General features: G+C 41.0%; 2 protein-coding genes across 2 annotated transcripts; both read left to right on the top strand.

Moving 5' to 3' along the window:
* Positions 1-9,410: 9,410 nt before the first annotated feature.
* LOC307254771 (4-trimethylaminobutyraldehyde dehydrogenase A) lies at positions 9,411-16,581 on the top strand. The gene is made up of 12 exons (XM_080033269.1): positions 9,411-9,548; positions 9,737-9,895; positions 10,819-10,964; positions 11,569-11,698; positions 11,790-11,924; positions 12,525-12,721; positions 12,894-13,034; positions 13,391-13,579; positions 13,861-13,948; positions 14,967-15,108; positions 15,581-15,693; positions 15,884-16,581. Exons 2-12 carry the CDS (start codon positions 9,754-9,756, stop codon positions 15,976-15,978), a joined length of 1,518 nt encoding a protein of 505 aa, XP_079889395.1. The 5' UTR covers positions 9,411-9,548; positions 9,737-9,753; the 3' UTR covers positions 15,979-16,581.
* A 950-nt stretch (positions 16,582-17,531) lies between these two features.
* Positions 17,532-21,102, top strand: med8 (mediator complex subunit 8). Its single transcript, XM_080033170.1, has 7 exons — positions 17,532-17,606; positions 17,882-18,003; positions 18,443-18,587; positions 19,223-19,363; positions 19,512-19,599; positions 20,076-20,273; positions 20,746-21,102. The coding sequence occupies exons 1-7, from the start codon at positions 17,601-17,603 to the stop codon at positions 20,814-20,816; spliced, it is 771 nt and encodes a 256-aa protein (XP_079889296.1). The 5' UTR covers positions 17,532-17,600; the 3' UTR covers positions 20,817-21,102.
* The last annotated feature ends 4,672 nt before the right edge of the window (positions 21,103-25,774 follow it).

The following is a 25,774-nucleotide window of genomic DNA, read 5'->3' as shown; positions in this document are numbered from 1 at the left end:
ACCAGCAGGCTCCTGACAGAGAGTCAAGGGACTCTTCAATGCGGGGCAAGGGAAAGGCATCCTTGCGAGTCTTACTGTTTAAGAGCCGGTAGTCCACACACAAGCGGAGGCTGCCATCCTTCTTCTTGACCAGCACGATGGGGGAAGCAAAGGGGCTACTACTTTCTCTAATAACCTGTGCCTCAAGGAGCTGGTGGATGTGGGCCTTGGCTGCTTCATACTCTGAAGGGCGGATGCGCCGATATCTTTGACGTACCGGTACCTCATCCTCTAAAGGAATGTCATGAGAAAGGAGGTTAGTGCAACCTATATCTCCCTCGTTTGCAGAAAATACGTCACTGTACTTGTGCAATAAGGTTCTGACCTGACCTGACCTTGCTCCTGCTCTGATAGAGCTGTTAGATCAACTGCAGCAATCTTATCCTGCACTTCATTAGTCACTGTCTGGGAGGAAACTGTGGCTGCTAATTCCCTCTCCTCAAGCCCTGCAGGTAAACTCACGAGATGGGCATCACTTAGGGTGCCTAGGACAGTACTGGGGTAGAGTAAAACATCCTGAATCCCTACATTGACAATGGGGATGTAAACAGTACCTCTACTCACACGGACCAGTGCTGGGGAGGCTAGTAGCCCTGAAGGCAGGCCATTACTCAGGGGCTCGAATAAGGCATCATTTGCTAAGTGTTGGGAACAGGTGGCGGCAACAATTTTCAAGGTACCCCCGGGGACTCTGCATACCCTCCCTCCCTTTACTTTTACACGACCCGAGCAGTCCGGAGGGGTAGTAGCCTGAATTTGGTGACACTGCTGGAGGGCACGCTGAATTAGGGGGGGAGCCTGCAACACAGAAGGTAGGTTAAAAAGAGCAGGGCCATGCCGCACAAACAACTCCAAGTAGCATTCCTTAATTATGTTCATTCCCAGCACACCAGGAACTGTAGCTGTACTGTGTGGGGGATCCTTTACCACCAAAACCCCCCGCTTAACGATTTCCTTGCCACAAAGCTGCACATCTAACTCAAGGTATCCTATGTAAGGTATGGCTATCCCATTAGCAGCAGTAAGCCTTAACCAGTTACAGGAATGGAGTTTTTCTGAGCTCCAGGGTTCAAAATGCTTTTCAAAGAAACTCTTGGTTATGGTTGACACCATTGACCCTGTATCAACCAGGCATGGAACCTCCACCCCACCCATATTTATGATAATATTAGGGCAAGCTGAAACCAAATTTCCCGGATCATGAACTTGAGACTTGGAGCCCGTAGAGCCCCCACCTGAACCTTGGCTCAACAGTTCAGGGGGTGAAAGTTTCCCTGGTTTGGTGGACAGCGCTCATCCCTAGAGCTGGATTGTACTGCTGTGGTAGCTAGCTTGGATGGCGCAGCTACATGGCCACCATTACACTCCCTAGCAAAATGACCAGGCTGTTGGCACCTCCTACAGATAAGATTCTTCTTATCATACTGGGGTCTAGGGGCATAAGTGATGGCTGCAAGACTTCTGGTAAGCTGGTTTAACTGCTCTTGCTGAGACTTAAGGATTTCTTTTAACTCACCTAGCTCGGAGCTACCTGATGGGTTACCCATCCTGCTGTGGCTTGGATTGACTCCCTGGACAGTGTGCTGAAACCCAAAAGCAGAGGGGACAGAGTGACTTCTACCTCTCCCACCCCCTGGCATTCCCTCCTGTTCCCACCTAATGGCCTCACTGCGGACATCTATCAGGGTGGTAGCAGGGTGGCCCCGAACAAATTGTTTAAGCTCTCTGCGAAGAGTACAATCAGACACATATTCCACAAATTGATCTCTGAGTAATACATCTTTGTTTGGTAGACCATTAGGGGCTTTCTTTACAACCTTCTCTATCAGACTCATTAGTGCATGTGAAAATTCTTGCAGAGTTTCTCCCTCTTGTTGCTTCCTAGAAAAGAAATCTTCCTGCAGAGACACATATGATCTAGTGCACCCATACTGTTCCTGAAGTATAGCTAGGACCTTGTCTGGATCTTCCTTTTCTGTCTGAGATCTGTACTTAATTTCTTCTCTTGCTTCTCCTTCCAGGTGATCATAAATGAAAATTGCTTTCTCAACTGATGACAAACGCCTAGAACGTGTACAAGCCTGAAGCTCTTCAACCCACTCAACAATATTGAGGCCTGTTCTACCCCTAAACATGGGGCACTTTCTGTCTCTGGGTACAAAAATCAGTCTCTCGTTTACTGGGTTCCTTGGGGCAGAGGCACTCGATGCCGCACTGGGCCCCGGCTGGTTGCCTTCTCGTTCCTCACGCATCTGTCGATTCTCAGCTTGAAGCTGCATTATCAAGTCTTTTAGCTGGGAGAGTTCCTCCTCCATGATGGAAGAGAGAAGAGGTTATCAGGGTACAATTCACGGATCCTTCGAGGACCTGCTGCTGTTTTGCCCACACAACAAAGCTTCTACAATCAAATAAATGAGCCAACTGGGGTACCAAAAAATAAAATTTTAAACTACACGTCTCTGTCTTTACAGCATCCTGCTGACAACGCCAGATTGTAGCGAGCGGGGCAATAAAGGGGGAAGAATTGGGGGGGGGGACTGGGAGAGTACCGACAACGCCACCAGGGGAATTACACCCCTGGAAATAAAGTAAAGATAAGGGATGTAACTTGTGTTGAATAATATGAACAATGCTGATAAGGCAAACAGATTCGTTAAACTGACAGACAGAGACGGGAATTCAAAATAAACCAAATCTTTATTTTGATGGAAAACAGATAAAATGTGCAGGAACTGGAACTACTAAGGATAAAAAAGGGATTAGTGTGTAAAAATGAACAAACAAGATAACTAAAGAGAAAATATTCTTTATTACAAAATTACTAAAACTCATTTATATAGAACGTCTAAAAGTCACAATATCTAAAGTAGCAGTCCCAAACTTAAACAAAACAAAACAGACTAAAGCTGAGGCCAACTGCTGAGAGGCAAACTACGCCGAGGAGTGCCTAGGGGTGCTACCACTCACCACAAGTGCCTCACGTCAATAGTCACTACACACTAAAACTGGTGAAAAACGTGTTATATCCCTGTGCTTTAACTCGCATGCAAGTGACGGGACCTCACCAGGGGTGCCTAGCCTCCTTACAGTTTGGCACCCAGCTCCAGCCTAAAGCAAAATAACTATTAAAACATCAATCAAAAACAACAATTAACCCCCAGTTGGTTCAATAAACACTCAAAAAGAAAGACAAACAACTAAATACTAAACTAAGGCAAAACAGCAGCAAGTGAACCTACAACATGGAGGAAAATAAAGTTAACTTTGGCTCACTATGCTGCATACTTGAATCAATTAGTGTGGCCTACAAACTACTCACCACCACGGGTTTGGGGGTAAGCATGAAATTCACTCGGTCACAGGGGGGCTATCCTAAAGCTAAAAGAAACAATACCAAATTAATGGATGCTTGTTTAAAATTACGTTCAGTACATCTTCTAAAAACAGATACTCACATGGTCACCAGCCACAGCAGAGACAACATCATACTGGCACAACACACCTGCTTTATATACAGGGCTTGATTAGGGGACTGGGCCATTTGCAGGCTGTGTTCAAGAGCACTAGGTTCAATACTGATTAGAAATGCTTCTACATTGCTACACACACACCACACCCAAGACCAATTTAACTGTATTTTTATTGATACTGATTGCGTTTAACGTGCACACTATACAAAATACTGTATAGATTCAAACAATCATCCCAAACTAAAACATTTGAGAAAGTTACAAAAATAATCATGAATAATATTTCAAAATAAATGTTGAAAGCCTCAACAACAGTCAAACTTATTCACCCATTAAGAAATACCTGAAGATTAAAAACATCTTAATCATGAAACCGTCAAACATGCATATGACGTGCTGATTATGTGTAGATAGGAGGTAAGATAATTTTGAGTAAAAAAAATAAAGATTTGCAGCTTGTTCAGATTGAGTAAACGCATTAGGCGCCAAAGTCGCAAAATTGCGACAAGACGTTTTACTGAATCAAACAGCTGTTTTCTCTAAATAGAGTGTTATATTTTGTTCAAACTCCCCTCCACTAGTTGGCAGACATCCCATACCTAGACCTTAGCTCAGAAAAACGTCATCCTTCAATGCAAAATGTTCGAGCAAAATCCCATCCAAAAAACATAAAAAATATTTTTTATTTTTTTTGTCATATCCTCCTAGCGACTTTTTCTGGTGTTATTTGAGACTTTTGTGGTGTTTAGAGACTGACGGGAAAGCACGTATCACTCTGTTTACTCTGCTGTTTCTGTGCTCAACGAGGAGCGGGTGCTCACGGAGCCCCTACCCCGTCCAAAAGCACTCGCGGGCGGTCAGTCTCACAGAAGCTCAGCGCAGCGGTCCCAGCCTGCAGCCAGAGCAGAGCGGGTGTGTCTGCAGAGCAGAGAGGACACACACACCCGCTCCTCCTAGCGACCCTTTCTGGTGTTATTGGAGACTTTTGTGGTGTTAGGAGACTCTGATGTGAAAGCATGTATCACTCTGCTTTTACTGTGCTCAACGAGCAGCTCCCGGAGCCCCTGAGCCCCGTGCAGCAGTCAGGGCAGAGCGGGTGTGTTTCTCCTCTCTGCTCCGCTGACACCTCCGCGTCCAGGCTGCAAATGAATCGCGCATGCGTTGCCATTTCTGCCCAGCCTGTGTGCTGTGCCATGCAATGAGAGGTTCCACACTGTGACAAACTATAAACAGTGTCATCTGGATAGATAGGCACAGATTAGGCCTCTGCAGCAAAAAGACGCCTAGGCCTACTGTTATTATTATTATTATTATTATTATTATTATTATTATTATTATTATTATTTATTATTATTATTATTATTATTATTATTATTATTATTATTATTATTATTATTATTATTATTATTATTATTATTATTATTATATTATAATGATATAATGATAATTACAATAATGAATAATAATAATAATGGAGAATAGAAGACGAAAAGTACTGTAAAAGTTGTAGTGTGTAAAAAAAAAAAAAGAAAACGCCTGCTGTTTACATGCGTTTTGTGTTTTAGTTCTAGTTCTAGTTTACAAATGTTGGCTTACAACAAAGTGGGCATCATTACAAATAGATGGAGGGGGTGAATCTGATGAAATAAGTTCAACTCTCTTTCAAAATATCAGGTATTTCATGGAAATTACATAATCCAATATGGCCGCCGCCATATGACGTCATAATATGCAAATTAGATGAAAAAATGTATTCCCTAGATAAACTTCAGGACATTCTCAATATTTGTCTCATTAACTTTTTGTCTCTATCTCAAACCACTTTCAATCCAGAGCCTTCTGAAATTTAGGTGTCAAAATAAAGTATTTTTCAAAATTAAACCCGGCGCCTAAAGGGTTAAAGTGCGTTAACATCTGAGGACTTTAAAGCATCAGCCAGTGTAACAAACTATAGTTGACAGTAACAAAGTAAATGCGAGATATACTGAAATTTTATCTGGCAGTTACTGCAAAGCTGAATGACTGGGAGACCTGTGTTGTGAACTGTGCATGCTGTTTAAGTGATTTCTGTATGGATATAAAGTGATTTAACACTTATATTAACAAAAAAAAACTTACTTCTCATTAAATTATTTTTATAAGCAAATACTCTGGTACTTTAACTACAGTACAAAATTTGACTGGGGCAACTTTCGCTTGTCATTTAGTAATATTTGACTGTATCTATACTTTGACTTAAAGGTGGAGTCAGCGATTCTGGAGAACGCTTGTTGTCAAAATCACTTCATGCCTAAAATCAGTGAATATCTCCTCAAGATTCGCTACCTGTCCATATGCTTGAGACCCTTCCTTGGTCCTTCTTAGACGTGTTCTGTACTTCCTGACCAAACAGGGAACTCTCCACCCTATGGTGTCCAAGCAATTACACATTTAAATATCACAATTTGGTGTCACACCATATGACGTTGATTGCTCAGACTGTCAGACAAAATCTATTTAATCATAGCTAATTCAAAATATTGTACCTAGAATTTGAAAAGAACTAACTCCCAAATAGACATCTATAAGATCATCCTGTACTTTTTTGAGAAGATTTGCATTTGTTTTTCTTAGTTTTATTCAAGTTTAAAATGTGTGAAATGTGGTTGGGACAGTCACACCTTTATTTATTTTTATAAATCTTACAATTTCAGTGCCAATTTTGTGAAACTAATACGATTTGCGCTATGGACCAACGTTTTTACATAGCCTATATTTCACTATGAGACAGACTGGGTTGATCACAAAGTATACAAATTGATCAATAAGAACAGCGCCCTCTAGAGTCATACATTCTGATGGGTCAGTTCCTGGCGGCAGCATCACCATGCATGGGCGGCAGTTGAAGTTTTCCTTCCCTTTCCCTCAGGTAAGAGCATGCATCATGCATGGTTAAGACAGTAAAAGGAAAAAAGGACTAAAATCTGCGCCACAAAAAATTATTGAATCAGCCCAAATGTAGCTGTTAGCCCATTTAGAACTGTAGAGTAGAAATTTAATTTGATTGATTGATTTAAGACACTACACTGTCATACATGTGCAGAGACGTATTTTGGCCAGCTAGTAGCCTAGCCTAGGCCTACAGCCAGCTAGAAGGCCTACAGAATGAAAAGGGATGCGTATAATGACCGTTGACATGAACAAGACACGTTTCCTAAATGTTTCGGTTTAGGCTAAATCATTACAAGTTGTACTTAAATCTAGAAGTGATATGCTACCACCAGAAGTTCAACAAAGTGATCTCTGAGGGGCTGGGCCTTCACATGGGCAGCAACTACTTCTTTATCCTACCCCCTTCTGTCAAAACCACTTCCCTACTGCCACCCTTCCCTTGTTGTAATGACTGGAGGCTGGGATTTTTTTTTGCACAGTAACCTAGCCTAGACCTAGCCTACATATCCCTTCAAATGAATGGTAGCCATACCTTTTATTTGTAAAATATGATATTATTTGTGTATCTCGTTCAGGTTTGAGTTCCCAATTCTGCTCTCTCTTTTCTCAACAGATCCTGCAAATTCGTCATCCTCCTACCAACCTTTTCCTGTTTTATTGAAAACAAAACAACCTAAAGGCCCTTTTTAGGCCACGTCTTTCTTGTTAACCTGTCCTTGCTGTGTTTTACCTGTTAGCCGTTCTCCCTCTCTCTCTCTCTCTCTCTCTCTCTCTCTCTGTCACTGTGCTTACCTTCTTTGTGTTAGTGTTATTTGTCCAACTTTCTGTTGTGTGTCTATCTGCCTGTGGGTTTTCATCATGAGCGATTCAGAGGTCCAGGATCTGCTAAAGAGTGCAGATGACCTGATTGCTAATGCCTTGCTGCAAGAGGTGGATGACTTTCTTGCTAAGTACAAGAAAGAGCAAGCTACTGCACAAGCACCTCCACCAACAATTAGGTGGAAGAAGAGGGACAGCGATGGCAACTTAATCCGAAGACCACACTCAAGCAGGCGTCAGTCTAACCAGGGTCAGTATCGTTTTTACATTCATTATATTTTAAAGATCCTGATTTTCGTTTATACCAAAACAGGATAATGTAAAGCTTATCATGTATTATACCATGACTAACTAACCAGAACCAATATTTAGATAACTGATTCGCAAAGTGAATTTATTTATTTTCTCCCTATTTTTCTTCAAGTAACAACATTATTATTATTATTATTATTATTATTATTATTATTATTATTATTATTATTATTATTATTATTATTATTATTATTATTATTATTATTATTCGGCGGGCTCACCCCAAAAAGAGGTTTTTAATCTCAATGGGACTTTTCCTGGATAAATAAAGGTCTAATAATTTTTTTTATTTATTATATCGAATATCGCAATTGCCATACTAGACCGCTACACAGGCTTATACAATTTGGGTTTTGTCAGAAGAGGGAACAGACCTTTCTTTATAGGTCCATGGAACAGACCGTGGCTGGGGCGTGTGTTGTCTTTTAAATCTGTGCACTGATATCACTGATGACCTGTGTTATCAATGATGTTCTGGGCAGTTTAAATCATATGCTGCAGAGCCTTTCTGTCCTTGGCCGTGTATCAACCATGTTATTTATTTTTTATATATTGTTCTTGGCATGCCTGACTTTCAAATAGTGTATTCTGATTGCGTTGCCAGTATTTTCACTATTATTATTTTTCTTAGGGGTTTTTAGCACTTTTGACCTACTACGCGTCACGCAAAAGTTGAAAAAACTCTGCGTGCACATTAGACCTGCAAAAAAATACATTCATCTAAAAAGATGGGCCCCCAGGGGCCCCAGACAGGTTGTTCAGGCAATGATGAAAGACAGGGCTAGGAGCATGACATTTTATGGGAACATATATTGGCTCGAAGCGCACAAAAATGCAATTTTATGTTATGGGCAAAACCCATTTTTCACAACTCATTTTGGATTTAGTGCTTCAAATCGCCATTTTGGAAATTCAGGAGTTTTCTTTTGTAAAATTGTATTTTTTATTGATTAAGAAATCCGACTGTAAAAGATACTGAAGCATATTGCTTTGTTTTCATTCACTCTTGTTTACGTAAACAATATGGTACGGTCACCACATGATGTTACTCTTAAGGTATTCCCTAATGAAATATGTTTTATTTGAAATCAATCAGATCAATTAAACTTGAAATATTTTAGGTCTGTGTATTGTGTGTCAATATGTGTTTTGTCAAAACACGTTGCCAGTGTTTTGCACCAGTGAGCTTGTTTTGAGACATATGAAGAGTTGTGTTGCTGTGAGTGACTTTTTAAGGTGAAATGAACTGAATTGCACAGATGTATTTTAGTGATGCACACTGTTAAGACTTTTTGCACATGTGGCTTCACTGTCGGAAAGAAAAATTTAAACTCTGCACAAAAAAACAAATCTAACAATAAGCTAATGACATTTTTGAGTTTAACACAACTTTTTATTGATGAATTTAGCAGTTCTGATATAAATTCAGTTTCTGTGTGGCTCTGAATAAGCTGTCCTTCTGTAGGCTACCTGTAGTATTCTCTTCCACCACAGGGTGGAGCAATCTCTCCACCTTTAGCTCACTGTCTTCTGAAAGACTGATGCCGGAAGCCCCAGGTACAGATAAATCATACTTTCAAAGGTAACTGACATTCAAATCCAAATTTGATCTAAACTTTGACTTAGGCCTAGGCCTCTTATTCCGGTCACTTAAATTATTTCTCGTTCCCTAAATAAAGAAGGGTTTAAGATTTAGTATAATAATCCTAATTTTTGCTTTCTTTTTTATAGGCGGTGTATTTTAATCTCCATCGTTATAGCAATTATAGCCTACCTTATTATAGGTCCATGCGTCCCATTGCATCCCACTGTTATACCACGAGGGGGCAGTTAGATAACAAATTTGAGATGCGACCATATAGGTTGATAGAGGCGTGGGCGTGCTCTGTCTGGATTTTGGGTCGTACATTTCAAGTTTTTCAAGTGAGACCAGTCCACGGGCTAACAGTCTGCTTCCCTTCTGCTCAAGTATTCCAGGTAAGGTGACAACTTTCACACTGTGTGTGTTTGTGTGTTACAGTATTTAAAAGTACCCTGCCTGCGCATGCTGCTTATCTCGGCGCTAGCTAGCCGAGTTCACTTCCCTTCAGCTAACGGACTTTTAGCATGCAGTGTATTAAATACTCTTTTTCGACACAGTCAGCGACGTTGCGGTGTTGTTGCAGGTGTCCTTCGTCTGAACATGTCCCAGTCAACCCTGGCCAGCATGCCCGGAGCCGCTACGGGCACCGTGGTGGTCCCAGAGCCGCTCAACTACTGGGGAGGAAAGAGACTGAAGCCCCGGACTGAGGCCAACGCAGAACCAGTGTTTGAACCGGCCACTGGTGAATATACAACACACTAAAAAGTCTGGTTCATTATTAAATGCTTATATCTGAAGTCGTACTGATGACATAAGTGAAACACTTTAGGAGATGCGTTTTAAGGTGTGTAGTTTAGTGACATATAGTGCAGCGCCCGGGGTCACCATGAGGACATGCCGTTATTATTATCTACATCTAAAACCCTTCTTTATTGATGTTCTTCCTTGGTGAGGTGGTTGCATTAATAGGTTGCGTTTTAAACTGGTTTTTATCATAGGCCTAATCAAATCAAAACTCTCAAAGATGTCCCCATTTCAGATATCACTTTATGAAAACACAGACATTCCCAATGTGCAGCAGTATCAATCAGTTTTTGCAAATTGTAGATTTGTGTAATTTGTGTTGGACAAGCTCCCCATAGTTCATTTTTTGAGCCACAGCCACATATTCTGGTATGATCTGAAAATGCATATCCAGTCAAACAGGTAGGTGTCAATACTGTTATGCTAGCATGCTGGGAAGTGGTGATAACATGACTTCAAAGTCTGCTAAGCTACAGACTATTTTGACATGTCATGGTCAAAAAAATAATGCTGTCAGCACATTGAAAATGGTTACTATGAGGCATCACACATGAATGCAATTGGGCTCTTCAAATCAGCTATGTCTACAATGCCAATACTTTAAAGTAGGCAGGCTACTAGGCTACCACAGTATGCAAAAAAAGACAATAATACTACAGTATTAGCATATTATCACTATTTCAATTATTATTCACAATTTTAATCAATATAATTAAAAAAAAACATCCATTTATTATTATTTTCAGTAATACTTTAGATGTTACCATAGGTCTTTATTCTTGTGTAATTATTACACAGTAAGACATTTCTAATATCTTGTGGTAGCTCTGTGTGTAAGCTGCTGGTGTCTCTTCCCTGCAGGCCGGGTGTTGTGTCAGATGTTTCCCTGTGTGGAGGAGGAGGTGGACCAGGCCATACAGAGCGCCCACGCTGCCTACCTGAAGTGGAGACAGCTGTCGGGCATGGAGAGGGCCCGGGTCATGCTGGAGGCCGCACGCATTGTCAGGGTGAGACGCTTGTTAACTGTCTGATTTCACTGTTGTGCAACATAAATTGGAGCTGACTGTTACAAGCATGCAATAAGACACTGGTTACTCATTAAAAGACCAAATTGCCCCCCACCCGCTCCCTCCATGGCTGCTGGCCTATATTTGCACAGAATAAACCCTTTGTGTGTCTTGTGTTCCCTCTTTAGTTTCATGTGTTAGGGGATTTTAGTATCATTGTGTAATCTTCAAACTGTATGCATGTACTGACACTGAATTACCCTGAAGAGAATTTGAATTCATTCTGTTGAATTAATGCACATACGTTTTTTTTTGTTTTTTTTATGTAAATCTTTACTTTTAAAATAGGTTTGCAGGTTAACAACAACACATATCCTCTGTCAACAACATGACACATACAGTAGAAACACCGATCAGTGAAGACGTAGAGGCAACATAGGGTGAAGCTGTTTTTTAATGGTTCCCTAAACCCAGCCCACCCCAAAACCACCCCATACTCTAAATTCAACCATACATGCAGAATATTTCTTAATACATTGAGTGTTAAAATATTAAAAAATGAATACAAATAAACCAACAACATTTTCTGTTCCATTGAAACTAGGAAAGAAGGGAGGAGATAGCAAAGCTGGAAGTGATCAACAATGGAAAGACCATCACTGAGGCCCTGGTGGATATTGACGTGTCCTGGCAGACCCTTGAGTTCTATGCTGGCATGGCTTCTACCCTTGCAGGTGGGTGCACCAACACTTACATTTGTGACAAAAAATTCCCAAACTGAGTGTCTTGTTGTTTTAAAGTTGTGTTGTGTTTGATTGACTGAAGGCCAGCACGTGCAGCTTCCCGGGGGATCGTTTGCTTACACGCGGAGGGAGCCCCTGGGTGTGTGTGTGGGCATCGGAGCCTGGAATTACCCCTTCCAGGTGGCATGCTGGAAGTCTGCTCCTGCCCTGGCTTGTGGTACGTTTGTATTATTGTCTATTACAAGATTAGATTGAGTTATTTTTGTGTGTTTGTCCTATAACAAGGTGTTTATTTTGTTCCTTAATCATAAACCTCTATAAAGACTAGACCTTGCAGTATATAAGGTCAGCTATTATGTAAAATACAGTTCTTCACGTCTTTTCAACATTAATATGGGTCCCTGCCGTAACTTGAGACTTCCAAAGTATGAGAAAACCACCTCTGTCTTTTCCCCCACCTCCACTTTTCTGAAAACCTGTGTTAAAAAACCCCTGTCAGATTTCTCCATGCCCCCTTATTACCAACCTAACCTAGCACTACCACCACCTGTGATAAGCACAGCCCCAGATCCCCCTGAATCTAACTGGCAGTTAGGGAGTGACAGGCTCTAAAATGGAGTGTTTTAGACAGAGGCTGAAAGGAGGAGAATCAGCAATGGCACTGAGAGAAATATAAAAAAAAATTGGACGAAACGCCATGAAAACAGTTTCTAGTCAAAACCCAAATTACAATTTTGAACCTGAAAATTAGTATGATATAATTTTATTAATTTAAAATGAACATTATATGCGATCTTTAAAAAGTGGTTGTGTTTAGGTAATGCCATGGTATTTAAGCCGTCTCCAATGACTCCGGTGACGGCCGTGCTTCTGGCTGAGATCTACAAAGAGGCGGGTGCACCTGACGGCCTCTTCAACGTGGTGCAGGGGGGAGCAGACACTGGCACCTTGCTCTGCCATCACCCAAAGGTCGCCAAGGTCTCCTTCACTGGCAGCGTGCCAACAGGCAAAAAGGTACAGACACCAGTGCTCTGATGTTTGACCTATGGGCAATTAAACATGGCAGAATTGATTCTGAATAATAGGTAATAAAAGGTAAACAATCATCCAGATGATACATTCTTTAACTGCTCTACAAGGCCTCTGTTGTCCCTCTTGCTAAGGCCTGTGTGTTATTTTCTCTCAGGTGATGGAGATGGCTTCAAAGGGAGTGAAGCATGTGACTCTGGAGCTCGGGGGGAAATCTCCCCTCCTCATCTTCAAAGACTGTGAGCTGGAGAACGCAGTGAAGGGAGCGCTCATGGCTAACTTCTTGACACAGGGAGAGGTCAGACACTCATTTACCTATTGGGTTGTTGTATGATTTCGGGATTCAAGAAGTTAATTTGTCATATGCACAACAACGACAGCAGCAGTCATTGGCAATGAAATTCTTAAGCCTCATCATGCTCCTCTCAACAATGCAATAGAAGGAAGAAAAAACATAAGTGAAGAGAGTAACACCTGAGACACAAATGCAGATAAAGGTGTAGAGAAAAGGGGCACCATATAATCCAAAGTAAATTTAGATTTTAAAATCAATCAAATAAAATGTAGACAAAATATTTCAGGCTGGTTTTCTTGTCCACAGTATTTTTTTCTCAGTTCTGGCAGGTCTTACATGTGGGTATACTTTGTGTTTAGGTTTGCTGCAATGGGACCAGAGTGTTTGTGCAAAGGGAGATCATGCCCCAGTTCCTGGAGGAAGTGGTGAAGAGGACCAAGGCCATCGCTGTGGGCGACCCCCTGCTGGAGGCCACCCGCATGGGAGCGCTCATCAGCAAGCCACACCTGGACAAAGTGCTGGGATTTGTTACGCAGGCCAAGAAAGAGGTGTGTGTTGATATTACTCATGTTGTGAGAACATTTTTCTGTTCACACAGTGATATTGTGGGGATATACCTTCCTTTTGGGGAAGAAATGGAATGTGTGTGTGTGTGTGCTAATCATTTGATCTTAAGAATAAGGGAAAATGTCATGGTACCCTTTGGTAAAATTGTGAGCAATTGTAAAAAAAAAAAAAGGTTTGCACAGATAGCACCTCCAGCACTTTGACTAGCCTGTTTTTAATTATTCTTATTTTAGTTTTCATAGTTATTTGTCTGTTTTTCCAGGGAGCCAGAGTGCTTTGTGGAGGAGAGCCTTTTGTCCCCAGTGACCCCAAACTGAAAGGGGGTTACTACATGTCGCCCTGTGTGCTTGGTAAGGCTTTTTTATTATTTTTCATGCCTCCTCGCCCGGCAATATCTGAAGGCCGGAGGCATTATGTTTGCGGGTGGTCTGTCCGTCAGTCCGTCCCTTCAGGCCAAGTTTGCACAAGTGTCAACTGCGACTCAAGAAAAAACTGGTTACATTTTGGAGGTCAAAGGTCAAGGTTACTGTTAGGAATGCACAGATCCACTAGTTTCCTGATTCCGATATGTGGGGGGAAAAAACCTATTCCGATACCGATATTGGATAGGATCGGCCCCATCCCTAGTTACTGTGACCTCAAATCTTGAGAGCACAATATTTCAATAATGCATTGATTTGTCATATTTACTACCAACTTACACTTGGCCTCCTGGGTGAACTGATAAGACTTTGGAGGGCAAAGGTTGGTGCAGTGAACTTGTACCATAGTGTAACTTCTTGGAGTTCTACCTTCTTTAAAACATTGTCTATTTACCAAACATTACCCTTGTTAAAATTGTGTTAAGCTTGTGAACACATAAAATAAATTAACGTCTTTTTTTTTTTTTGTTATTGCTCAAGATAAACATTAACAGACATGCAGCAGAACAGCAACAATGGTACGCGAGGTATAACCACCAGGCGGTTGTTCTAGTTTAATATTATCCAAGTCATATTTTAAAACCATCTGCATGTATTGTGTCCCAGTATAACTGGAAACATTCGATTCACTCATCAAAACACACCTCTTCAGAATAGCCTTCAGCCAATGACAATATTAAATGTTGGCATATTTACATCACATAATATGTATTTTAAATATTTACACATATACATGCTTTTATATGCTTATTTTAATGGTTCACTTTGAATATGCTTGTCTTTGCTTTTGTGTGTTGGTTTGATTGCTACACCTGTTTTATAATTTGCTTGTGTACTCATTTTATTGTAAAGGGTCTTTCGAGTACCTTGAAAAGCACTATATAAAATGAATGTATTATGATAGTATGCCACATGTGTCACATCCAGTCCTATTCTCTCTGCACAGATAACTGCAGAGACGACATGACGTGTGTGAAGGAGGAGATCTTTGGGCCGGTCATGTCTGTGCTGCCTTTCGACACGGAGGAGGAAGTGGTGCAGCGTGCCAACAACACAACCTTTGGACTGGCCTCTGGGGTCTTCACCAGGTCAGCATCAGGACACACATTACTCAGCAGTCTGTGGTTCACAATGCAGACGCTTTGCTATTGAAGATAATGAGGCTATTGCATTCCACTGGCTGCACTCCAATTCAAATGAGCGCTGCCTTTTTTGTGGGGGAAAAATAGAACTGGGTTGGATTCATTGCACAATAGCAGTCTCTGGAGTGTAAGGGCGGAGTAGACCATGGGAACATGTTGCAGTCAAGTCGAGTCAACTTTATTGGCAATTTCTGCAATATATGCTAAGAGGAATCAAAAATATGTTTCTCTCCGACCCACGGTGCAATAAGTACAACAGGATCAAATAAATAATGTATCCATTAAATACATTCTAGATACATTTCTGCAAAAAGAAAGACAAAACCAAACGGCATAGAAAAGTAAAAACATTGACTCTATGTTTGACTCACTATTGACTATTACGTGCTTACTATTTAAAACTGTATCTCTTTTGCAGGGACATTTCTCGAGCCCATCGTGTGGCTCAGAACCTGGAGGCGGGGACCTGCTACATCAACAACTACAACACCAGCCCTGTGGAAGTGCCATTCGGAGGATACAAGAGTTCAGGTAGGATTTTCTATGATTTGAAATGGTCACACAATATCCACTTTTGTCATAGTCAATACAAATGGTAATACATTCGTATTAATACATTTTATTGCAGTGGTCTTGGCTGTCTTATACTTAATGACAGTAGGTTGAATCACTCACTCAGACAGACAGCGTTAATATGATGTGTATTATGCTTTTTACCCAGGCTTTGGCAGAGAGCTGGGCCAGGTGACAATCGAGTACTACTCCCAGCTGAAGACTGTGGTGGTTGAAATGGGGGACGTGGATAGCCTCTTCTAAAACGCCTCTCATCAGGTTAACACGGCTGTGACAGGACTGTGAAGAAAGCCCCGCCCCTTTGTAGTCATGTTGCTATCCTAACACAAACCAGTCTCTTCTCTACACTATGCTTTGCATTATTCCATGTGTGCTCTCAAGCAGCATGTCAGTTATCTTTACCCAACTATTCCAATGTGAACAGACAATAATGATCTTATCTTAACAAGTGAACCAAGCATTAGTATTAACCAAGTACATGATTACAAACCCTGATGTCACACAAACTCCTTTTGAAAGTGTGTGTGTGTGTGTGTGTGTGTGTGTGTGTGTGTGTGTGTGTGTGTGTGTGTGTGTGTGTGTGTGTGTGTGTGTGTGTGTGTGTGTGTGTGTGTGTGTGTGTGTGTGTGTGTGTGTGTGTGTGTGTGTGTGTGTGTGTGTGTGCGCAATCAAAAGCCTTAATAAGTGAACTGTGAATCATCATGAGAAAAAAAAAACTGCCTAACACAGTTGGTGACAGATTGTAATACTGTATGTTAGACACTACTAGACCACTAATGCCTTTTTGTTCAAATAAAGATGTTGTAGTTTCTACCTGGTTACTCCCGAATAAAAGTTAGTGATGGACACATTGTGCTGTTGGGTCTCATGTCCTACACCAGTAAAACAGTATTCCCATGAACTTGCATTCGCCGAATATAATATACATTTTTTTTTTCTTAAATGTTGAAAGTTTTTGTTCCACATTTTTTCTGGCATAACATTTTTAAGTGTCATTTTACTGTATATTCTTGGGTTATTGTCTTGGAAGCATTTCCAAGTAGTTCTATATTTCCGTATTGTGAAAAGAAAACAGGGTTTGTTGTTCCTCACTACTTCTTCTAATGCATGCTTTGATTTTGTCGACGTAAGGTGTAAGCGTTTGTGAGTTCATGGACCTTTCACCTTCCTAAAATTTTGTGCACATCATGGTAGGCCTATTTCTACTGCATTGTTCCAAATATGAACTGCAGAGGGAAAGATTTTAATCTGATGGGATTTCTGGGAGAGAAAGCAGATGAGATTGCCAAGAGAGTAAAAGTTCAGGATGATGAAATAATGAAAGTTCCCTTTGGAAAAGGTGAGGTCGTTGATAAGAGAAGCAGTGAGGCGTTCATGGCAGAAGTAGAGGAACACAGACACTAAAGGGAGACACTATTACATCATACAGAAATCAATTAGCGTGAAGGCTTTTTATGGAAAATGCTGAAGACAGTGAGGTGATGTTCTCAAGATTGAGATTTGGACAGAGTGGACTAAAGTCAACTATTTAATGAACATCTTGCATGATAAGATTTATGATTTATTAGATTGGGCTGGAATTGGGAAGGGATTTGGGATGAGTGAGAAAACTAGGTCATGGTCTAGGCCTAGGGCATTTTTAGTTTCTTCAAGATACAGGGTTAGATAAAAAAAAAAAATGCTCGTTCTATAGTCTTAAAATGTGACCTGAAGTTTCTGAAGCCTGGTGTTACACACTCCGGTACAGTAGGTGGCGGTATGCACCTAAACGTTGATTTGCGATCCGCCATCAAATTCGTAGAAGAAGTAGAGCATTCAGGAGTTCAGTGCTTCCCTCATCGTTACCGCATAACGTTCATATAACAATGCAGGTAAAAGGCGTTCAACTCCCATATATTGTAAATTACATTGTGATACCTTGTATTACTCTCTGGTCATTTTATTGAAACTATAATTAATTATACAGAATGTATGGTTGACTTGTTTGTAGGGCTAGTAGTAGGCTATGTTAGCTTGCTTAACTTAGGCAACATAACATCGAGTTTAGTGTCAATTTACGTTTAGCAAAGTCAAGATAAATAAAGATGAAACAATAGAGACAGCATTAATATAAAGTTGTGTGTGTGTGTGTTTTTCCTCCTCTCAGCAGCGGGAGGAAAAGCAGTTGGAGGCGTCGGTGGATTCCCTCATCTCTCGGGTAGCTCACGTCAAAAGCGCGCTGCACAGTTTCATCTATAAACTGGAAAATGAATACGAGCGGTTAACATGGTGAGTGATACGTTTGTCTCATTGAAGGGAAACCCTTCTCTAATAACACGTTTATCAATTTTTATTCGCCAAAGCAAATATTTCGTATTAGTTTTTAGCCTCAGGACATAAGTGTCAATACATATATATTGCTATACATTTTTTAATTAAATTACTAAAAAAAAACATCTAACCTTGATATTATACATTATTGAGATGCACCTGTGTATAAATAAATAAAACTTATAAAAAAGATTTTGGATTTTCCCTAATGAAATGGAGTTTTGTGATGTTTTTAATATATTGTTGTATCGGTGTGTATGACAAAGGGAAGGGAAGCGCCATACTCTTATTAAGTAACTAAGTTTGCACTATCATTAGCTGCTCAGTCGAGGCAGTTTTATTGGTAAAATAAGTTGACATGTGACTGTAGTTGAGATGTGTTGTTTGTGTCATCCAGGCCTTCTGTTCTGGATAACTTCGCCCTGCTGTCTGGCCAGCTCAACACCATCAATAAACTGCTGAAGAATGAAAAGACGCCTTCCTTTAGGAACCAGGTTATAATCCCACTGCTGCTGTCTCCAGACCGAGATGAGGATCTAGCAGTAAGTATCAAAGGCTTCGTTTCCACTGAGCGGCACGGTTCAGTTTGGCATGGCATGCCGGTAACCCTAGATCTGGCTTGCGTTTCCACTGCTAACAGCATTTCTTACTTGGCATAGGCGGGGTTTATGCCAGACGGAGATAGCCTCGGTCAGAGTATATACAGTCTATGGGTCAGAGCTGTTGAACGGCGCTGGTTGCCGCATCTTCTAAAGTATGGTGACATCATCATAGCAGCTAGACATTGTGTATCCTGTTGATTAATTAAATGAAGAGGAAAAACGCCAAACAGTAAACAAAGAGCTGTTGGCCGACATTTTTCTCTAAACACAAAACTCTTGACTCTTGCCGAGGTGACTACACACATTACGGTTCTCCTCTCGCATGGAAATGATTGTTCTTTCGACCAATCAACAGACTGCGGTGTGTAGCTCCACCCTTTTGGGACGGCTTGGTACCCCCAACGAAAGGGTGACAAAAAAAATAGTGCTGCACCGAACCGCACCTGTTCAGTGGAAATGAGACTTAAAAGCCAGCGACTAATATGTGTGTGTGTGCTCCTCTGAGGCTTTGTTTCCATCTCTCTCTCTCTCTCTGACCCGGTCCATGTACCTCCCTGTGCTTTGCTCCCTAACAGAAGCTCACAGAGCAGCGTGTGCCAGTGTTCAGCCATGAGATCGTGCCTGACTACCTGAGGACCAAGCCTGACCCCGAGGTGGAGGAGCAGGAGAAGCAGCTGAGTGTAGAGGCAGCCCGCATCGGCCCCGAGGCAGCCCAGGTCAGCCACCGTACACTGGGCCTCAGCCAGGCCTCTCTCACTCCTATGCAAAACATACGGAGCAGTTTGCTGTGTGCACCAATGTCAAATACTGTAGAGCGTTTATCATTATGCTCAAACTCTCCTGTTGTGTTTTAACTGTCGACAGAAACAGATCCAGACGTTAAATAAACTGTGTTCCAATCTGCTGGAGAAGCTTAACAATCCTCGTGATGAAAGAGATGCAGAGAGTGCAGGTACGTAGTCCTTTCTCTGTCCATGTGTTCCCTCTCCATTCATTTCTATTACGCCGATGTTAACACTTTTATTTTTCCCGATAAAGTGCAGGGAACTCGCTGTAATGTAGAAATGATGAAAACTTCAAATGATCTTTTGCCAGTGACTAAATATGTTTGCTTATACACCCGGCTATTGTCTAAATATAAAGATAATGATAATGGAATCAGTTGTAAATATAAGCTATTTTCTTGCAGTAAGAAAAATGCTTATTGCCTGAGTTTTAATCAGCCGATTAAACTGGGCAATATCAGATTTGACTCCAGAATATCGGAAATGAGTGAATAAATTAATGCTTTTTTTCAAACATGTAAAATATAAATAAATAATATAAATAATAATAATAGTTTAATAGTGAATGTGTGTTGTCTCTAATACCGGTATTATGAATATATATGTTTAAATATGTTGACTTTTATGACTTTTTCCCCCCCAGCTATACGACAAAACAAACCGTCATTCAACCCTGCTGACACCAACGCGCTGGTAGGAGCTGTTGCGTTCGGGAAGGGGCTCTCCAAATGCAGGCCTCCAGGTCCAGTGGCCCCTGGACATCCAGGACAAGGGCCTATGATGAGCGGAGGTCCAACCCTACAGCAGGTCACCATCGGCGGGGGCTCAGGCCAGCAAGCAGGTATGGGAGGACCATGGGCTTTTGTTTCAAGGGGAACGATTTACTAGGTTTTGTGCACAAAGTATGGAAAAAAGGAACCATGTCTAGACATGTCAAATATACAGCTTACTGTGTTTTCATTTTACATTTATATCACTTTGATCTATACCACCAATTTCTTGACATTTCAGGCACATATTGTTACTTGAAATATGTGTTCTTTAACTTTTTGATTTACAATTTACCATTGAGCATTAAGAACTGAAGGTAAAAAGGTGTAGGTTTATGGACATGCTTCACGTGTGTTTTAATAGTCTGTTGAATCAGAATACCATGTATTAATCCTACAAAGCAAAGTTGTTCGGTTGTTGCAGCAAATCCACAAACTTTGAGTGGTTGATTTGTGTCTGTCTGTTGACCTAAACATTTTGGGTTGTGTTTGGTGTTAATGTTTTAAGTGATTATTTTTTCTCTCCCCATTTTTGTTTCTCAGGAAAAATCCCAAGCAGCATCAAGACAAACATCAAATCTGCATCGGGTTCAATGCATCCCTACAACCGCTGAGCTAGAGGCTCACAGCAATGAAAACATATTCTTATATGTACTTTGCATAAACCCATCTTTTTCATGATATAGACCAACTTCTATGTTACTTCTAATTTATTACTCTGTTCTCTGTAAACATGTTCCGCTGTCATTCTTGCTGGGTTTTTTTTAATAAAAATGATCTCAAACATAAAATCGTTTTGCATTAATCAGGGTCCATATCGACATTATGAACTGTATTGTGTGAGCCACTAGATGGCAGCATGTCATCATTTATGGGATTATAACCATAGACTGATTAGAACACCTGGTTTTTGGAACTGCTCTCTGACTCTTTTTCAATAAAAGATTTGTTAAAAGAAACTATTTGGTTTCCTTAATGAATTTATTTAAATCATGTTCTCTTAAATAGGAATAACATAAGGTTGTGTTTGTCATTAAGGGAAAGTAATTCTGTTAATCCTAACCAAGGAAATGGCAAAGCTTTTTAGGGCCCAGCCATGGTCTTTAGGGGCCAGGAACCTAACTCGGCTTAACTTTATTTTGAACCAAAATTTTCACTATAATTTATTAAGAAAACATAATTGTATTTATTGTTATTAAAGTAAAATATGCACTATTTCATCTTGGAAACCTAAAAGTAGGTTGTGGTTTTTTCCCCCACCCATAGCTTTTGCATGCAACGTCAAAAGGTCAACCACACAAGCTTTCTATCGCTATGTATGTGTGTGTCTGGTGCTTTGCTTTGATAATGTGTCTAAAACCCATATGACTTGCATATACATTTCACTTCAATGTATTCTAGACAGTTTCTGAAGTTAAAGGAAAAGTTCACAATTTTTTAAGCTTGTTGCCTCACTATCTGGTTCAGGACATGGCGACAGAAACCATGCTGACAGTCAAAAGAAAAACTTTCTAACTTCACTAAACGCTCCTGTGTGCTTTGTTGGGACTTGTTTAATCTACCACGCTATGTTCCGCACTATGATCTTGTGTGATTTTTAAGTCAGTCTTTCATGTATAGCGTGTTTCTCATTTTACTCAAAACTTAATAACTGATAAGTATATCATGATGAGCAAAAAGGGGCCCCTGCAATAACTGGACCTTTTCAGGGGCCAGGCCATGTGTGTGTGTGTGTGTGTGTGTGTGTGTGTGTGTGTGTGTGTGTGTGTGTGTGGGCGGGTGGGCGGGCCTAGCTAGTTGTAGTTTAACGTCACTATTATTAGTGTGTTGACATGGATGGGGACAGTGGCCGTCAAATGAGCATCCTAACATTTCAGACGTGCACCATGATCTGATGTCTGTTTGCTATAGTTCTCCTTGCTCTCTCCTCTTATCTTGCTCCTCTTGGGCCGTTTTGCTGCAGTAGCAAAGGTGAGAGTAATGAGGGTGGACGTTGGCCTGATAATGTCAGAGTGTTTAAGGCGCCAGATGAGTTTGTATGGGGTGTGACGTGTGTGTGTGTGTGTGTGTGTGTGTGTGTGTGTGTGTGTGTGTGTGTGTGTGTGTGTGTGTGTGTGTGTGTGTGTGTGTGTGTGTGTGTGTGTGTGTGTGTGTGTGTGTGTGTGTAAGTATAGGTGGTGACGTTTGGGGGGCCTCTCTTTCACTCGGTCCCCATGGCTGACCTACATCCACCCTCTGTGTGTCCCGGGCACACATGCAGACGTCTGGCTGTGTCAGGCAGCATGGTGTGGAGTGGGCACTCTGCTGAGACAGCTCAAAGCTGCACAAGGTCACACACACACACACACACACACACACACACACACACACACACACACACACACACACACACACACACACACACACACACACACTGCATCTGAATAATAAACAAAGAGCTAACAGGCTAACGTCCTCCTGCATTATTCCACAAACAAAAAGGGTCTGGAGTGGACTGAGTTTTAAAGCAAAAGGATTCGGCTGTTTTTTGTTGTATTTTTACCATTAACAATGCAGCACACTGTATGGTTTATATTATGTTGCTTGAATTGTATACAGTGTTACTAAAATGATGATTTCATTGACGGAAGAAGCACTTTGATGATGTGATGGTTAGAGTCCAGTGTGTGTGCTAGCTGTAGCATCACTGCCATTCTGAGCTCTTTGGTTTGATAAAGACAAAAAGTTTTTTCCAGGGACTTCATTCTTAGGTTTCCCCATGTATTATTATAGATATTAAAGTGCAACACAGAAAAAAAAAATTAACATCTGATCCTCCAGTCCTTTATGATCTGTAGTAGCAGAGATGCAGTCAGGGATTTCCACTGAGAGACACTTAATACTGTGTATAGTAATGGCAGACATTATGCAATTAGAATAGTCATTTACTGCTTGTCATAAAACGATCATGTTGCATCTGAGTACCATCCTTTATTGCTGCCCTACACCAAACCAGAACAAAACACACTAACTACATGCTGCATTGAGTGTATAAAAGAATTGAGTGTATAAAAGACACCTTTAGTCTCACAGACCATGAGGGGTCAGCAGTGTTTCACTGTTGTGGAGGCACATGACCTGCCACAGGCCCCACTCTGTTAAACCTTGTGTCTAGACCATTCATTTAAAACAATTCATCTGAATTCACAAATCTGAGGTTGTGTGTTAGTTTGTTTGTGAGGGAGAAATGTTGTAGTCACATCCCAGGCTATTCAGGCTATGATTCTGAGCCCGTGCCGTAAATACTGTATAATGGGAAAACTCAATATGACAGCTGCCTCCTAAATTACAATATACAGTGTAGAGCAGGGGGGGCAGGGGAGGGGGCTGGGCCGATGTTGTTTTATTTTTTAACCGGACATAAATCCAACTTGACAACATAATCAGCATTGCTCTATCTTCTGAACGGAAAAGGATATCCCTCTAAAGTGACACACTGACCAAAATGTGCCAAATGACTTCTATGTCCACCAATGCAGCGAAAAAAACATTTAAGAAGATGCAAACACACCGACACCGACTCAAAAACAAATGAAATCTCTCCGGACATGTACGATGATGTCACTTTTCTTGTCAGATGCGAGTGCCATAATTATTGAGTGTCCTTGATCATCAGCGCAAAAATTATATATATTTTTTGTTTCATTTTTGATTTGTGTTTTGGAGAGATAACTTTCTCATTTCTTTAAATAAAAGCATCCCCCTGGCACAGTTTTAAAGCTTTCTGTTTCTCCCCCTGTATAATTACAGAACATGATAAGGTCCGCATCTTGCTCATTATGGAAGCTTAAGGCGAATATAGAAAAAAACAAACAGTTTATTCCCTTAAAAGTACCCCCCCACCCTCGATTGCTCAAATATACTGCAGATTTCCAATTCAAATGTTCCACGGTTTGAAATCACTTGAAAGGCCTATGCGATGACGCACTCTGATCTGTGAAATCTTTTCCAAATGTCTTTCTTTACAAACGTTAGGATCAGAGGAATTCATTTGGGGATCTGTGGGTGGCGATAATACGCAATTCCAGACGGATATGCTTTCCAGTGTACAAGCCTTTGCCAAATGTGAAATCTTACTGGAGCACACCCAACAGTCACTTATTACTGGACCCTATTCCTGCTGCAGAGCCCTTTTGTTCCTCAGGAGTTATGTTGTGAGCTTTAGTGTGGTTCATATGAGAGCTATCAGTGGATAGAAGAAGACTTGTTTCAGCATATTAATGCAAAAGGCTTTTTCCTTGAGACAAAAGCCGCTCCGTTATGTTGTGCCCTCCGACCCTGCATGGTCTGATTTTGTCATTCCTCTACCCTTAGGCACATGTATGTAGCCTTGGTGTGTGTGTGTGTGTGTGTGTGTGTGTGTGTGTGGTTTTGTGTGTGTGTGTGTGTGTGTGTGTGTGTGGTTTTGTGTGTGTGTGTGTGTGTGTGTGTGTGTGTGTGTGTGTGTTTGTGTTTGTGTGTTTGTCTGTGGGTCATGCTGGCAGGCGTTGAAATAGCTGATAGCACATTCACCATTGTGTATGAGGCCAGCCTTGTTATAATGAGCCACATTATTGTCATTGATATAATGTGAGCCTGCTGCTGTATGTGAAGGCAGAATGGAACAAAAAAGGCTGGGAACCCCTGCCCTAGGGTACTGTTGTTTCATTTACATTAAGACGAGACCCCACAGGCAAACACATTGTTTTTTTCAAGCACTACTTGCACAACTGGCAAACTTTCATGAGTATATCTTTATGTTATACATTGACCATCTTCATCTGCGGTGTCTCGCCCTACACAACAATATTTGAATGTGTGCCAGTTTTCTAACTACACCAAAAAAATCCTGAATCCTGAATGTCTATAAAAACCTTTATCTCGGCTGAAAGCAAAGCCTGTCTTGATTTGCAAATCATCTTATAAGTGATTTGTGGACATGGCTGATTCTCACTCCTGTCATTCAGTCTGTATTTAAAGCTGAATTTTAGAGTGAAGTGAGTTTAAAAATTTCAGGAATAGATAACAATATTTAACATTTATGACTTTTCACCTCTATTTTAGCCTCATGGTATATTTGTTAATGGGTGTTTGACATCAGATTCCTGTGGATTAGCATCTTTTCACCGTGTCTAATGGATAATGACTAACCGGTGTAGTCTTCTGAAAAAACAAATATCATGTTTTCCCGGCATAGCAGCAGGATGATTTTCAGCCTGTTTGTTACTTTTCTTTTGAAATTCAAAGGAACATAGGACTGATTTGACTCCCAATGGGATTTACACCTTTTCACCATGTAATGAGTGATTCAGCCTCACAATGGCTTTTCGGTTGGTATAGGATAAACGCATGAATAAATTAGACACGTCCAGCACTTCTTGCCATTTCATTCCCACCAAACACACTGGCTCTAAGAAGTAGAAGAAGAAGAAGCCCTTTGATAGAAAACAAGGAGCCTTCTCCATGTCATTACACTTGATCATGTTTGCATTATGTCACACCCCCACAGTCTCCGTCACGCTCTGGGGGATTTCTGGATGCTCCTCCTGGGAAC

The sequence above is a fragment of the Ammodytes marinus genome, assembly GCF_949987685.1.
Source record: "Ammodytes marinus genome assembly, chromosome: 8".
NCBI lineage: Eukaryota > Metazoa > Chordata > Actinopteri > Uranoscopiformes > Ammodytidae > Ammodytes > Ammodytes marinus.
The sequence above is the reverse complement of the archived record's forward strand: the minus strand, read 5'-3'. Positions and strand labels throughout refer to the sequence as shown.